The sequence below is a fragment of the Protopterus annectens genome, chromosome 10.part0 (genome assembly GCF_019279795.1).
Source record: "Protopterus annectens isolate FY-2018-M chromosome 10.part0, PAN1.0, whole genome shotgun sequence".
In the NCBI taxonomy this organism is placed as follows: Eukaryota; Metazoa; Chordata; order Ceratodontiformes; family Protopteridae; genus Protopterus; species Protopterus annectens.
Window position 1 is genome coordinate 1,070,308,652 of NC_056744.1, and position 17,366 is coordinate 1,070,326,017.

Below are 17,366 nucleotides of genomic sequence, written 5' to 3' on the forward strand. Positions count from 1 at the left end.
GGTCCTTTATGGGGAGGAGAAGCTGTTTCTGCTGATGTGATTGTCTGGGTAGACAACACCTTCCTCATGAGATCGAAGGCCCCCGGATCCCGAGTCGAGGTATCTCCCGGTTCCGAAGAAATGGGAAGAATCCCCGAAACAGGCACCGAAGGCATCGACCCCGAGGACGGAACCGAGTCGATCCGAGCCGAGGCCCGAGGGAGTGTCGGAACCGAAACATCGGTCCGACTCTCGGTCCCGGAACCAAGGATGGATCTTCGGCTCCGAGACTCCGGTACCGGATCCGACGGAGTCGAGGTGAACGGAGCCGACCGAGAAAAGGACGGATGTTAAGTTGTCAATCTCGCCTTCATTCTTGCTGGATGGGTTCGGAGCCGATCCTCGGCTCTGACTCGGCACTTGCTTTAGCTTGAGAACTCCTTTTACCAGCTCGAGGCAACCCTATATCCCATGATGCAAGGCGGAACTACCCCAGATCTCGTTTGCCGCTTAGCGAAAGAGGTCTCCTTTGCCAGCTGAGGTAAGTTGTTTTTTGTCAAAAAAGCTTAGTTAGGGATTTATTTCCCCCTTTTTTCCCCTTTCATAGTGTGTAGTGTGTCTACAGCCCACCCTATTCCCTTATAGTTAAAAACTTTTAAATTCTTTTTATAATTGTAAAACAGTTAAGTTAGGCCTAGACCCCATTGGTTAATCCCTACCTGTGTGTCTGTGTGTTTGGGGATTAATTGTGTTTGTTGGGGTGTGTGTGACTTTCTTCCTTAGAACTATGTCAAAGGAAGGCAAGGTCTCAGGCTTCAAGAAGTGTGACTCGTGCTGTCAGAAAATGTCTCTGACAGACGGTCACACTTCTTGTGTTTACTGCCTGGGGCCTTTGCACCTGCAGGACTCCTGTGCTTTGTGTCACTCTTTTAGCCAGAGAGTCCTGCAGGAAAGGAGGAATAAATTGATCCTCCGTGGCTTACTTAAGCCAGAAGGTTCTCCCTCTAAAACAGGGTCTAGTAAACCTTCTAAGCCACCGAAGGTTCAGGCTACAGTATCTAAGCCTCCTCCGGTGGCTCCGGCTGGAGCCGATCTTTCTGCTTCCAAGTTAGTGGGTTCGGCACCGATTGGTTCCGACACCCGGTCCACTGTGGCCTTGTCGGCTCCTGGCTGGAGCCGACACCTTATCCAGCATCGGAGCCGAGAAACCTTCGGCTCCATCTGGAATTCAGGGGACTTCGGCTCCGATGACTTCGTCCCGAAAGAGATCTCGGTCCCCTTCGTTGGAGAGTATCCACTCGGCTCCGGGGTCTCCTCTTTTGTCGGAGCGGAGCCATCGGAGCCGATCTTCGAGATCTTCCAGGCTGTCTGACCACGACTTAGAGAGGGTGGTAAGCAGGCTGTTGAAGTCGCAGGCACTGGCCCAAATGCTCCATAGCCCGTCTCAGCAGACTTCTGCTATTGCTTCACCCCTTGAACTTCCTCCTCCGACTCCCCACCAGAGTTCGGAGCCGGAGCTTCTTGGGACAGCGACTGTTTCGGCCGAGCCGATACATCCTTCGGCTCCGTCGTCGGCCCGATCTCCTCCTTGAGACCTTCCTTGGAGGGATCCGGTCGCCGAAGTTTCCCTTGTCGGTTCCGAGGGGCTAGTGGCATCAGACCCTTGTCCGACCCCGCTCTCCCTCTCGGGGCTTCAGCTTTGGTAAGCTCGGCACCGACATCGCCTCGAGCCTTCCCTCTCAGTGGAGCCGGAATTCCTGTGTCCTCGAACGGGATATTCCGGTCTCGGGAGGAGCCTTTGAGGTGATGAGGAGTGTCCTGGCTCCTGAGCCAGGTCAACGGTCCATCCCTCTAGCTCCTCCCTCTTGGTGCCTGTAGACACCTCTTGCCAGCCTCTTGCTCTCAGGCCCAGGGATCCATCGCCCAGGTTTCCCCATTGGGAATTTCCTCCTCTTCGAGTTTCTCCTGATCCGGCAGGTGAACCCCTCGGAAGAGGACGTGTAAGAGGAAACACACAGACTCCCCTGAGTCTACTACATCTGATACCGACTTAGATGAGTCGGAGGGTTCCCACGATCCCCTCTGAGGATGTCTCCTTTTCAGACATCCTTGAGCTCCTCAAACAGAGGGGGAATTGGCCATCCATTGATCCCTCCGAGGATGAGTCGGTATACCTGGAGGCTTTTGGATCCCGACCCTCCACCTCCTGGGTGTCTCCGCCTTTTCGACCCACTTATGCAGGTAGTGGCTCGGAAGGCGTGGGCAGCTCCAGATTCTGTGGAACCTGTCCCCAGGAGACCATCCAAGTTTATTACGGCCCCTACGGACAAACAGTTTCTTTCCAAGGGCGTCTCTGTAGATGCTATGGTGGTGGCGGCGGCCACTAAGAAGGAACTGGCGGATCCTTCAGTACCTGTCCATCCTCCTAACAAGGATTCTAGGACCATGGACAGGTATGGAAAGCGGATGTTTTCTTCAGCGACCTTTGCTATGCGTTCGCTGAACTACCTTTGTCACTTCACCAGGCTTCAAAGAGATATTCTCAAGGAACTGGGTGAAGTGGTCCAGGATCCTTCTGCTGCTGGGGCTCAAGAAAAGATTGCCTCACAGCTAGCAATCCTGAATTCCTTATCCAACTCCTCCATGCGGCTCATATCCTATGCGGCCGATGGAGCGAGCAGGGCCGCAGGCACAGGAGTGGCTCTTAGACGCCAAGCCTGGATGTGGCTTTGTAATTTTGCGGACCCCTTTAAGGCGTCCTTCACCAATACCCCCTTTGATGGTTCGGCTTTGTTCGGACCTCAGGTGAAGGATACCTTGACCAGGTGTGAGCAGGACGGTAAAACTCTTTCTGCCGTTGGAGTCCATTTTTCCACCCCTTCTAGACCATATCCCAAAGGTCAGAAGGGAGGGAAGATGTGGTTCATAAAGCCCAAGGAGCTACACCGGACACACGTGGTCAGTTTACCCCCAGAGGCAGAGGGGGTAACAATAACAGACGCCGCCCTAGAGGCAGGGGGGGTCCTCAGAACCAGGGCAACAGGGAGTCTCTTCCTGAGAAGCCCTTTCAGCACCCCTGAGGTGTTGCCCGACTGTCCACCCTTGGAGGCAGTCGGGGGAAGGATTTCGCTGTACCCAGTAGCCTGGCATTCCCTCTCACAAGATGTGTGGGTACAGTCGATCATATCCAAGGGTTACAAAATCCCCTTCGAAAGGTATCCCGTACCTCAACAATCCCTTCCAGACATCTCACCCGGTCAAAGGGATTTGGCAGAACAGGAGGTTTCAAAGCTCCTAGGAAAAGAGCCGTCCAGACTGTTCCGGCAGACCAAGTAGGATCCGGCGTCTACTCAAGATTCTTTTTGGTCCCCAAAAGGACGGGAGATTGGAGACCAATATTAGACCTGAGCAGTCTAAACAGATTTGTCAAGAAGGCAAGATTCCGGATGGTCACGCTTCAGTCCATTCTGCCCTTTCTGGGCAAGGACAACTGGATGTGCTCTATAGACCTTCAGGACGCGCACTATCACATAAAGATTCACAGGCGCTCCAGAAGGTTTCTCCGCTTTCGGCTAGGGACCAGTCATTACCAATTCAGAGCCCTGCCCTTTGGCCTCACTTCAGCCCCCAGAGTGTTTACCAAATGCATGGCAGTGGTCACAGCTCATCTGAGACGTCAAGGATTCTAGGTGTTTCCTTATTTGGACGACTGGCTCCTCTCCGCCACCACCAGGTGTCAACTTCTTCAGACCAGAGACTACACTCTGCAGCTTTGCAAGAGTTTGGGGATTTCAGTAAATTTCAAAAAATCTTCTCTGCGGCCTTGCCAATCGATCACCTTTATAGGCGCAGAATTAAACACAGTCAAAATGTTAGCCAGACTAACAGATCAAAGAATTCGGGACATCCAAAAATTTGTTCGAATTCTATTGCAGAGCAGCAAGGTCAAAGCCAGATTGATACTAAAGGTTCTAGGTCTTATGGCTGCGGCCATTGTTCTTCTACCACTGGCTCGCTTCCACATGCGTCTTCTGCAGTGGATGTTATTCACTCAGTGGTCGTACCACAGTCTTCCGATGAGGCACGAAATTTTAGTCACACAATCGTGCAGAACTCACCTGAACTGGTGGATATCTTCCCCTCTTCATCAGGGCCGACCCTTTGTTCTCCCTCCTCCAGTTGCCACAGTTACTACGGATGCCTCTCTGATCGGGTGGGGGGGGCATTATCAGGGCAGGATGGTCCACGGGACGTGGCAACCCATAGAATACCATCTGCACATCAATGTCCTGGAGATGAGAGCGGTGCTTTTAACGTTGCAAGCCCTCAACGACTTTTTTCCCACGGGGACTATTGCAGTACAAACGGACAACATGTCTGTGGTCTGGTACATCAACAAGCAGGGCGGGACCAGGTCCTATCCGTTGTGTCGAGAAGCTCTCAAGACTTTGGCAATGGGCAATCTCCTCTCATCGGTTTCTGATAGCAACGCACATCCCCGGCAGGTCCAACCTCTTGGTGGACAGGCTGAGCAGATCCATTCTGATGCCTCACGAGTGGTCTCTCAATCAATCTGTAGTGGATCAGATTTTTCTGAAGTGGGGCACACCTTGTTGCGATCTTTTTGCTACACCTCAAAATAACAAGTGCCCCGATTTTCACTCTCTTTCCCCTACCAGGCCAACCCCTGAGAGACTCTCTAACCCAGTATTGGCCCCGGGGACTTCTGTACGCTTTTCCTCCTTTTCCCTTGAGTCCACAAGTCATTCAGAAAGCCACCGTTTTGAGGGCCAAGTTGATTCTCATTGCCCCTTACTGGCCTCGACAAATTTGGTTTCCGTCTCTGCATCATCACCTCCTGGTGCAGCCCTGGCATCTGGACCCAGTTTCGGATCTCTTGATCCACCAGTCGGGTCAGCAGCACTGGGCCATTCATTCTCTCAACCTCACTGCTTGGTTGCTCCACTTCCTTCCCTAGCCAGGCTTCCGATGATCTCGGATTCTGTCAGAGACATCTTAGTGTCTTCTTTAAAGTCGTCCACCAGAACTGTTTATGCTAGCAAGTGGCGACGTTTTTCTATTTGGGCAAATTCCAGGAATATTGATCCCTTTACTGCTCCTGTGCATTCTGTTTTAGATTTCCTGGCTGAAGTTTTTCATTCAGGATCTTCTTCATCTACAGTTAAAGTTCAACTGGCTGCTATTTCCAAGTATCATGTTGGCTTGCATGATAATAACATTATGTCTCATAGATTATGCAAGGCCTTTCTGAGAGGAGTTTTTCTCCTAAAGCCGCCAGTAAAGCATCCTCCTCTGCAATGGGATCTAAATTTAATGTTGGCATCCTTGATGCTACCTCCCTTCGAACCGTCTGCTTCACATTCTTTGAAGTTATTGACCTGGAAAACTATATTCTTACTGGCTGTCACTTCAGCAAGAAGGGTTTCCGAGATCAAGCTCTCTGCATTCGTTCCCCTTACTTGGTTTTTCATAAGGACAGGAAACCTGAGGTACCTTCTGCAATTTTGTCTGATTGGGACATGCAGGTATGCCTCCTTGAGGTCCAATGTTACCAGCCAAGACTCCTTGGCCAGCATGGGAAGAAGTTGCTGTAGAGTGAGCATCTTGAATTTTGGTACGAGTAGAAATGTGTTTAGAATGGATAGGTCCAAAATAGGTCTCCAATCTTTTCCCTTCCTTGGCACCAGAAATAGCCTGGAATAAAAACCTTGACCTTGTTCGTGCGTAGGTACCTCTTGAATAGCTTTCATGTTTATGAGATCTGTAATTTGCCTTTGTGCCTCTGCCCTTTGATTGTGTGGCAGGTTTGGCATGCCTCTCATTTTTGGAAGGGTGTGAAAATGGAATTTGTAGCCTCTGTTTATAATGTCCAGGATCCATTTGTCCTTTGTGACAATATGCCAATTTTTTGAAAATAATACCAGCTTTCCTCCTAAGGGGGCTGCCATTTGAGACTTGGTTGGTATGCAAAGGGGAAAGTCATTGGGTTTGCTTTCTGAAAGATTGCGAGTTATCCTCACCACCTCTTTGTGTAGGAGCTTGCCATTGTCTGCCTCTAAACGATCCTTGGGATTGTCCTCTGCCCCTCGGGCGCCTGTATCTGCCTCTTTGGGGTCTGTCCGTGGCAGGAAAAGACCAGTTTTTGGAAGGCCAATTTCTACTAAAATGTGGGGGTTGTACCTGTAGAAATTCTCACACAGTTTGCATCGATTTAGCCTTTTCCTCCATTTTCCTTAACACCTCCTCAGCATTAGCACCAAATAGTACATCCTTTTGAAGAGGGGAGTCTAGTAATTTAGCTTTGACATGATCAGGCAAGGCTTGTTCCTTGAGCCAGGCATGCCTACGTATGACTGATCCTGTAACAGCAGCTCTACATGAGGCCTCTAGAGCATCAAAACCACATTGTAAGGTATGTTTACCCACTTGTTCTGCACTATGCATCAAATCCTGCAATTCCATCAAGTCTGGTTGTTCAGGTTGTGACATTTTACTTTTCAATTGTGATAACAAAAACTGTTGGTATTTTAGCATATGAAACTGACAGTTTAAGGCCCTCATAGATAAGGTAACCGAGGTATATACCTTTTTCCCCCACCTTTCTAAGGATCTGGAGTCTCTCTCGGAAGGTAATGGATTTTTAGCAATGGAGGCCTTAACTCCCTTGGGGCCCTGTGAGATGGTTTCTGGGTCAGCAGCATGGCTTTTGTATAGAAATTGGTGTGAATCAGGAACCCTGTAGTACCTGTCAGGCTTAACTGGAGCTGGAGGTAGAGAGTCCGGGTTAAGGCAAGCCCACCGAGTAAACATCATCTAGGATGTCCAAGACAGAAGGTATAGCCAGAGGCCTGTGCTGAGGTAGCAAGAGAAATTCCCTGAGTCTTTTCTTGGAATCTGAATAATCTTGGCCTTCCCAGTGGAAGTGTTCCCTTAAGGTATGCAAAGTTTCCCCAAATGAGTAATCCTCTGGGGGGGGGGGGGGGGCAGAAGGGATGGACTCCTCCGCATCAGATTCTTCAAAAGGGGAGTAAGAATGTTCCTGAACATCAGAATGCTCTGAAATAATGGAGCCCTGATCAGAGAAGGGGGAATCTTCCTCCACTCTGGGCCTTTTGTCCGGTGGGGGCTGAGAACCTCTGATAAGAGTAATTAAATCCTCAGCCATTTTAAGCATCTGTTTCTTAGGCATGGGGCCTGGAGATGGGTCCTGTGTAGCTGGTCTCAGAGTGCATGGTTGCTTTAGACTTAGTGAAAGCCTTGATGGAGAAAGAAGAGGAAGGTCTGAAGACACCTTGAGTGGAGGTGGACCTGTCCACATTCTGAGATTCAACGCCAAGAGTGGCTTCGGTATCTGTAGTCGGGGTGTGGGCCGAGGAGCCTGCGACCTCAGGCACAGGAGGCACAGGAGACACCATCAAAGAAGTGTCGTCGGTAGTCAGGGGCTGCGTAGGCGCCTCGCTGAGAACCGGACCACGTGTAGTCGGCTTTGGCGTGGTGTCGGTAGAAGCCGCGGACCTCGTGTGTCGGTCCTTGTCTTTGCGTTTTTTAGACAAAACCGGAGTCGGAGTATCCGACGACATAGTATAGTTAAATGCTTTCCCAAAATAATGCTGGGCGAACTTCGCCCGACGCTTAATAGTGCGTTTGTTGAATGTAGCACAAAAACGACAGACCGAGACGTCTTGGTCTGGGCCTAAACAAGGTATACAGAGGGAATGGAAATCCTTATGCGGTATTTGCTTCCCACAAGAAATACAATTATTAACTTTGTCTGACATCGGTCTGAGGCAAGAAAAGTTTCCCCAACGGGGTACTTGGCTTTTAAGACGACTTCGGTTTCCAAATTTTCGTAATCTCAGGAGCTGGCCGACCGGCACTTGCGAACTGCTTCTGCTTCGGGCACCGCGCAGCAAGAAAGACTGGAGAAAATGGCGTCGGCTGGTTCCTTTATACCCCTGTCGCACTGACATCAGGGAAGAAGCGACAACAACCGACGCCAGACCTAGACTTTGGAATTCGGCCGACCGAGGACCCGCCTGACGGCAGGAGAACCCATCTGTTATGACTGCAGCTGTATGCACGATGAACATCACACATTCTTCAGGTACCACTGTAACTTCCTCATGTGTAACCTGGCTAGTGGCAGCATGGGGATGGTGGCTGCCATTAGGCCTAGGAGGTGCATGAATTGCCTGGCTGAGAGATGGTTGATAAGGAGAAGGTCCTGGAAGTGACTGACCAGGGAGGTTACCTTGTCCTGAGGAAGAAAGACCTTCATCAGATCAGTCCTTATCCTACAACCGAGGAAGGTTTTGTCCTGTGCTGGGGAGAGGGATGATTTTGTAAGGTTGAGTGTGAATTCTGATCTCTGGAGCAGTGACATGGAGAAGAACTGATAATTTCTGTGTGTGTCTTCCCCTTCTGCAAGGATGAGGATGTCTAGGTAGGGGTAGATTTGAATTGCCCTTGGTCCTATAGTAGGATATGGCTGCTGTTAGGCAAAGTTTGAGCAGGATCCAGCAAAGCCTAGGTACTTCCTGTGGACTGGGTGGATAAGGATGTGGAAGTATACCTCCTTCAAGTCCAAAGTGGCCATGAAAGCTTTGGGTGGCAATATGGAAGGAGGTTTTAAGTGATAGCATTCTGAAGGAAGGGACCTTCAGAAAAAAGGTTTAGGAAGGATAAGTTCAGGATGGGCCCCCCAAGGGCCATCCTTTTTTGGTACCAGGAATAGCATGGAGTAGAATACTTCCCATCTTGGCCTGGTGGAATGGGTTCAACGGATCCCTGAGCAAGAAGGTCCTGGATAATCTGTGGGATTAGGTGTAGTTGGTTCTTGGGGGGAGGGGGAGATGCCTAGTGGAATGGGTTTTTCCTGCCAAAACAGGGAGTATCCTTTTTTCCATTACTGCCAGCACCCAGCAGTCTGAAGTGACTTCTTTCCAGGGGGGGAAGACAGTGAGAGTGGCAGGATGACAAAGGAAGGTATGAGGCAGTCAAGCATTATTCCTACCCTGAAAGGGCTGCCTGTTGTGGGGCTGAGAGGTGGCTGCCCTAGAGGAGGTTGGTTTCCTAGACTCTCTTCTATGTCTGGAGGTTGACGAGGTGGATGAGCAGAGGGCCCTCCTGACAAAGGAGGTCTTTGCAGGGTAGTTCCTATAAAGTTTGGTACTGGGGAGACCAGTAAGTGTTTCAGGTCCTGGAGTTCCTTACTCTTCTCCTGGAAGCTTTTAAACAGGTCAGCAGACTGTTGGCCAAACAGGAGTTTATTATCCAGGGGTGCATCCAAAATTTTTATTTTAAAGTCTTCAGGCAGGGGCTGCAGTCTAAGCCATGAACATTGGTGTAAAACAGAAGCAAATACTGCATATCTTGCAGTGGCATCAGCTACACCATAGCTGCACTTTAAGTGTCTGGCTACCTGAGATGCCACGGACAGCTTAAATGCCATGTGTGTCTTGTTTGGGGAGTCTAGTAATGAGGACAGTAGGGCTGAAGCTTGTGATACCAAATCTAGGGCATATGTGACCATGTGGGTCTGGTAATTAATTGCTCTAAAAGCTAGAGTGGAAGAGGTATACGTCTTCTTTCCCAGCCTGTCCATTACCTTGTTATCCTTGCCTGAAAGCAAGAGTGATGAGGAAGGGATGAGTCTGGACTGCTTGTCAGGGGCTACTGCTACAACACCAGGGTCGCCAAAGGGAGATTTACAAGAAATTTGTGCTGGTCAGGGACCTTATAAAAACAGTCCGGTCTCTTGAGAGCATGAGGTTGTGAATCAGGACTCTGAGGATGACACAAATGCATCTAGGTATGCTGGAATCACTGGGGAATGACTGATGGGGAGGGTGATTCTACTTGGAGCAGCTCAAAATACCTTTTTTGAATTTCAGCCATCTGAGCTGTATCCCATTTAAAGAACTCCCTTATTTTAGTAATAGTTTCTTCAAATATAATATCCTGGGGGGGGGGGGGTCTCCCTTAATGGAATCCTCATCCGAGGAGTAATAGTCCAAGGGCAAAGCTATTTGGGAGAAGTAAGTGACTCATCAGAGGAGAGTGATGAGACCTCTTCCTCATGGGAGAGGGCAGGAGGGACAGAGATAGCGGAGGCAGGCCTGGTGCTTAGCACAGGCCATGTGGATGCTTAAGGCCTAAGGGCCATGAAGGCCTGCAGCAAGGACTGTGAAAAAGACTGCCAGTCCAGTTGTTCAGAAAAAGCAGACAAATGCTTTGTTTTAGTTTCTTTTTTAAAGGAGTTAATATGGTAGAAAATGAGGGGCTAGTTTCAGGGATATGGCCTATGGGTGAGGATTCGGAATCCTGGCTCATGGATGGTCGTCCGGTGGAGCCTGGTACCCCCTCGATCTCAGCAGTCACAGACGTCGGAATAACCTCAGAGGACGTGCCAACTGGTACTTCAGAAGTGGCTTTCTCAAGGGTAGAAGCTGAATGTGCCAGTTCTAGCAGACGTCCCTCAACCCCTATATTGGTGGTTGGTGGGGCGCCCGATGACGGAGGAGCAAAAGTGGTAGGCCTAGAAACTTTGGCCTTCTCTTTGGTGGTTCCACCTGGGTGGCCATCTCCAGATCCATTTGTAAAGCTAGCCTTTTTAACCTCCGGTTCACTAGGTATAAATTGAGGGCAGCCAGATGACTTGAGAGTTTTGGGAACAAATGACTGGCAGATGGTACAGGAGGTATGGTCGTGTTCCCAGCCTAAACGGAGAAAGCAAAGTTCATGGGAGTCTTTGTGCGGAATTTAACGTCTGCATCTACATTTCCCCTTTCTAGTGGACATCTGCTAAGGAAACTGGTAACAACCCAAGGTCAAGCAAAGACAATAATAAGGTTTCCCCAAAAGGGTACTTAACTTTATATGTCTTGAAGAAGTGGAGCAAAGCAATCGATCTGACGTTCGACTGCAGCAGAAAAGTTCTGGGGTCTGTGCGTGCAGACGTCACATTAAAAGCCCCTGGTTTATGGCCCTGCGTGTGGCATCCCATGCACTAGCAGCAACCAGGCTCGAGCTTTTGCATAGGAGCTGATGGTCAAGTCGCCTGAAGCAGAGGATCCCACAGTAACAATACCGCAACATGAGATAGGAGCTGATGGTCAAGTCGCCTGAAGCAGAGGATCCCACAGTAACAATACCGCAACATGACAATAGGACGACATCCAAGAGATCTTTTTAAGTAGATAATAAAAATCTTAGGAAAGTAGGTAGTAAGCCCATGTTGGTTTATTAGAAAGATGCGTCATTCAAAACATTACTGGAGAGTTCTAGGAAAAATCAACCAGTTTGTAACAGACTCCTAGGAATGTTTAAGTGTGGCCATTGCACACAATGCAAAAACATTCTGGTAACCAGTAGTGTCATAATTGGAAATAAAGAATATTTTGTCGCAGGCCATTATTGTTGAGAGTCACAAAATATGGTACATGGAGCTTTGTGTTCTAAGTGTCCTGCTTTTTATATACAGAAAACTCAGAGGATGCTTAAGAATCAAATTTATGAACACATGCAAGATTATACAAAAATCGAAGGCCACAAATGCCCTATTCAAACACATACAAGAAAATAAGGACCACAATTTTTACTTTGTAGTTCTGCAGCAGCTAACAAAAGATAATTAAATTCTCTGCACCCAGGAAACTTTTGTGATGGATGCCCAGGCTTTTTGGTGCACAGACAAATGCTCCCAGACTGCCTCCAGAGGGCAACAAGTCGTGTTGCCTTTCAGCAGCAGTGGTAGGGTTGTCTGAGAAGGAAACCCTGGTTCTGCGGGCACCTCTGCCACGGGGCTGGCATCTTCCATTAGAGTTCCCTCCTCTGCCTCTGGGACAGCTATCTCCTTAGTCTTGGAAAGAATCCTGGGATTTGCAGAACCACATCTTTCACTTTCTATCTCCTTGTTGATTCTGGGAAAAGGGCCTTCCAGGAGTAGAAAAACATATCCTATGGCAGACGTCTTTCTTTCTTGCTCACTTCTGGAGAGTATTTCTTTTACTTTCAGGCCAAATAAGGAAGATTCACCAAATGCAGCACTGATGAATGAAGATTTAAAGGGCTCTGCAAATTCGCACATGCACATCCAGGCATGTCTCCCAATGGCTATACCAAAACCTACCACCTGTGAGGTACCTTCTGCAGCATGTGAAATCAGAAGACAGCCTACTGAAGGAAAAAGTTGAAAAGACTCATTGTTTTACTCTTAAAATACACCAATAGCTTGACAGTGAGAGGATCCACTTCTGTAGTGACACGGCAGCAAACATGATCTGAGGTATGTTAGGCTGGTGGGGCATTGTGGGTAAAGGGAGGAGTTCGAAAGTTTGGATTTGAGGATTTGGAAGTAGCAGAGTCGGATCAGAGACCCATCAGTTGAGGAATGAATGAAAATGGCATCATCAGATCACAGAATTATGGAAGGCTCTAAGGCCCTTTTTCTTATAGATGGAAATTACTGCTACACAAGTTAAGTCAAATATCAATAATTCATATACCCCAGTACTAGCTTCTAAATGTTTCATATATCCATCAAGATTTTTTAAGAATATAGATTATCTCATTTAGTTCTCCAATTAAATCACTGTATCCCATAAAAAGCCATACTTCTGGGGTAACATTTCCCACAAATATTAACAGTTCTTACAAATGTAGAAGCCATTTACAGCCTTGAAGTGCCACAGTACACGACTTCTCTACTGAAACAGTTTACCCTAAGAAAATGTCAATGCTCATGAATGTTTGCCGAACTCTGTCGGGATTTACAGATTCATTTGAAAACTAGCTAGTGAAACCACAGACAAATTCTGCTCCTAAGATCATCCTGTTGCATGAAAAGCAGTGCTGATCAAAACACTTCATGCAATGGTTCAATAAGCAGCTCAAGTGACTGATAGAATGGCAGGGAAGGGACAGGTGGGTGGACACTTGTCAATATGCTCCCTAAGGTGATCTTGCCCAAAGAGCAGATTTGTCCCTGGACAAACAATGAGCATGGTGTGTGGGGAAAGGGAAGTGGGTAGGTCATAAACCCCCCCCCCCAACAGAATCACAGACGAGCTGATTCCCCAGGACACCACTGGGATCCACGAACAGATTCAGCAAAAGAGGAGTAAATCTGGGGTGTTTGGAAAGTAGCTAGTAGACCTGATGTGGACGTTTGATATTGGGGGCCAGGCCAGTAACAATAAGGTCTGAGGGGACAAAAAAACAACAATATGCAACCACTGAAATCATACAAAACTGTATGTAATGTTATGTTTTCCTCTGTGTTGTGGATGAACTGAACTGGGACCTTGGTATGAAGGGCAAGCAGGTCTACTTCAGGGAATGTCTCAATATGTCCCAGTTTCAACACCTTTTGTGCAGGCTTGGCGAGGACCTGCTCAGTTAGTCTGCAAGGGAGTTGTGGTTTGAGTGGCTATATGTGGAAAGGAAGTGAAGACCCTGTCATGAGGTAAATTCCCAGGTTATCACAGCCAACTTGTAACAGTGGTTTGCACAAGTTTACATCCCATCATACTGGTGCCATCTGACACCACACCTTCAGGTTTCCTATCTCTCACATGGATATGAAAGCCTATAATGAAAAGATCAGTGCTGTATTTAGCTAGAGATTTACAGATTTGGCCCTTGAGCTGAGCAGTCCACTTTTCCTGGCCATTTCGAATGCTCATGTGTTATCCACATATAAAGTGCAATGGACTATTGTTAAAGGTCTGTCAGCCTTGTGGGACCACAAATGGCATTACATGTTTGGTCAGCACCTTGTGGAATCAAACAGCATTACATGTTTGGTCTGCACTCATCAACTTAACTTCAAGATGATAGGGTTAAGCTTTTTTCTGGGGGTGGCCATGCTGCTTCCACAAATTTCTGAGGTACCCAAAAACTTCTTTCATATACCAGCAACTAGAACATGCAATCAGGACTTGAGCAGAAATGCAATCCTATGCCCTTAGAAATACCCTTGCAGCCATGTGTCCTCTGGGCTAGAAAGTGAAAGAGATGAAGGAAAGCCGCCTTTTCTTGTGGCAGAACCAACTTGAAAGCTCTGTTGCCCATTATGCTTTTAAGAAGATCTTGGTGCAGCTCAGTTACTGACCGAATTTCTGAAGCTTGAGGGAGATGTCCAAGTAGGTCAGATGCGACATTATATACAGAGTAGAGCCATGGAGCTCAATTTAATAAGTTCCTTATAGTGGGCAGTCAAGGCCAAAAAGTAGTACATGTGAATTTCCTTGGTCCTCACATGGGCAAAAGAGGTTAAGCATTTGGTGAACACCCTGAGCATCATGGAAAATCCAAAGGGCAAGGAAGTAAACAGGCAATGTGCTGTACCTATGAGAAATTAGAATTACTGTATTCTCTGGAATGGGGTTTTGTATGCATCTTTCATATCAATGGATATTAAGGCATCCTGAATGCAAAGGGGGCCTGCAAGGTCAACATCTGACTGGCTTCTGTGGGCAAACCCTTTCTAGGACAACACCACCCCAGAATAGAACCCTCTTCCTTGTTATGGCTTTAAATATATTGGCTGCAACAGAGTGGACTGGATCAAGTCACGCTGGTCCACAGGAACACTTCTTGGAAAGGCTCTGCTTTTTTGGCCCAAGGTACTCACTTCACTTATCCAGATGTTACCAGTCTGGCTAAACCAATGCTCTAGATCTGAATCAGGTATCTCCTGGGGGCACAGGTCTTTTCCTTTTTGTTGATGGTGCAGTACCCAAAACACATGGCTGTATCACAGGGGAGATAATGACATTACCCTTTTACAAATATGTCAAATATTCTTCAGTACAATGCTTATAATCAAAAATAAGCAGATATCATCATTCATTTAGGTAGGCATCCTTTTGCCAAACTACTACCCATATGAAAATAAAACAGGAGAATACTGACACTGTTACGGAGGAGTAACACTACATATGAGGTGCTATGAGTTTCTCCAGGGATAAACATTTTTATGTATACAGTCATCTGCCCTCCATGCCTGCGGGCCACCAAGCCTCCCCTAATGGTCTTGAGTGCATTTGTTTTCTCCCTGCTGGCTATCCCTAGCACAGAAGGGAAATCAGTCAATGCATACTGCCATGAAGGAGGTTTGTGCCCTCACCAGCATCCCAACAATAAGGGGATTTCAAGAAGGGTTCCAATCCTGACTCTGGTAGATGATATGAACAGCTGTGTAACTGAGGGCCTCCAACACCATCCCAATGTGCCTGTATGCTTGCAACCACATCCTACTGAGGGTTATAGCACCAAGTGTGGGGTGCCGGAGCCCAATTATTGGCATCAATTTTGATGCTGTCCAAGCCTGGACTTTCATGGTGGCAAATGGCCAACCAATGCTGCCACTTCCTCACCCCAGGATGAGGCAAGCAGGTGTCAGCAGTTCACCACCACCCTGCCACCTTCCTGACAATTCCAGCCCATGAGCTGCGATTTGACCTCTAGTTGTTGGGTCATTACTAGGGTTTTCTCTCTCTGTGCCACAACGTCAGGCAGTCTCCAGAGATATTTTGACTAATTAAAATAGGATTTTTTTTAAAAGGAAGGCTGTCCTAAAATGATCTGTACCTGACTGAAAGCCCCAAGAGATACCAAAGTTTGGCAGCACACAGGATTAAGGCTACAAGCTAATAAGTCCTAGACTTCAGGAAGCAGGTTATCTCCCACAACCTCTATTTGCTTGCAACGTGACTCTTAACAAGTGCCCCCAGGTGACCCTCAGAGAGGTACGTGTGCCCACTGTGTTTAGCTTGTTAGCAAACAAAAATAAACCATGAAAGGTCCAGATGTGTTATGGCTCTTCAATTTGTCTGCTTCTGAAGGGACTAATGTATGCAGGGAGGAAGAAAAGGGAAGCCCAAGTGTCAGGATAAAACCAAACTGCACCTCCCCAGGGTGAGATTAGCAATACCCATGTGAGGTTGGGCAAGGCTGACAGAATGCCTCATGCACGTTACCATGGAGTCTTTTGACAGCAGTTTCACAATATTTTTTTTTTCATTTTTCTGTGGCTCTTTTCTTTACTACGTTTTCTGAGTTGTGGAATGGCAGGTGAACTTGGCCAATTTCTATAAGATATGTTTAAAGACAGCATAAAATTTTCAGGTCTGCCTAAATAGCATCCCACTACTACAAGCTGTACAGTGTTCACAACCAGAAATGTGGTGGTTTTCTCTAGAACAGAGGCACCAAAAGTGTCAGGCATTCAGGGGAATCTTTCCCATTGGCAAACTTGTTGGCGATTCCTTCTGGTGACATCATGGTGTTGGAAAAAAAACTGCAAAAAATCCAAATTTACATTATAAATATTTAAGAATCCCAGTTATGTACTTTAACAGTAACAAAAAAAACCCTTTCATATAAGGTGCTTATCACTTTCATCTCTCAGTAACGGAACGAGCAAACAGACTGATGACCAATTACTTACGGCCAAAAATGACATGTAAATGTCACATGCTGGCTTCCATTTCTGCCTAGTTTCAGAGTTATGTCTACGGTGTGTGGTGGAGGCCAGCTGCACTCTGGATGCTGAGAGTGCTGGAAATATTAGTGATCCATATGACGGTCATATAATGGTAAGAAAAAGTAATCTACTTACAGTTTTATCTTCACGAAAAAGCCATCCAGATTGGGCACGGGAGAAGGTAATTGATTTTGTTGATAAAGTTGCTGAATAAATATCACTGCTCATTAAAATATCAACCTCCTCTTCGGTCTCCATCTCAGATTCCTGAAATTACAACTAATTTTCTTCAGTAAATAAGGCCAAAAAATAAGGAACAAAAAAAATTGCTTAAAAAAAAAATACAACAAAACACGATTCCAAGATGAACATGCATCACAGTTTGATGCACAATTCCCCACATTATTTCAAGTACAAGTTTTATACTATAACCAGACTTGATAGAACAAACCTCTGCTTACCTCATGATGTATTCGCTGGTAAACTTTCTGTTCATTGTCTAAAACAACAAAAGACTCCGAAAGAGATGCATCGCCATTGAAAATGAAGCTCAAATCACCACGTTGGCATTTCATATCCGTGAAGTCAATTAGTGTTGTGTCAAGCCTGCAAAATTTTAAATGCGTTCAATTTAGTCTATAAAAATATACAAAAACATACGTTTCAAATCTGCAGGAGAAATTTATCAAATTTACCCAAGTCATGACTCAGAGTGATTCTTAAATGAAATTTGTTAAACATTAACCTATACTGATTAAGCTGTCTCTAGAAATGCAAGTGACCAAGCGACACTGAATAGGATGAGTAGTAGTAAGTACACAGCATCGCTGCAGACAGATGTTACAGTAATGCAGCATGTCACACCTTTTATGCTGCA

General features: G+C 46.9%; 1 protein-coding gene across 4 annotated transcripts in view; it reads right to left on the reverse strand.

The window, feature by feature from the left end:
* The window catches only part of ANKRD13C (ankyrin repeat domain 13C), a 714,089-nt gene that overhangs the window by 333,235 nt on the left and 363,488 nt on the right, over positions 1-17,366 (reverse strand). For all 4 annotated transcript variants that reach the window (XM_044085814.1, XM_044085812.1, XM_044085813.1 and 1 more), the window contains exons 7-8: positions 16,951-17,095; positions 16,625-16,756 (exon numbers count right to left, since the gene is read on the reverse strand). In XM_044085814.1, coding sequence (XP_043941749.1) covers positions 16,625-16,756; positions 16,951-17,095 — 277 coding nt within the window. The remainder of the gene's footprint in view (positions 1-16,624; positions 16,757-16,950; positions 17,096-17,366) is intronic.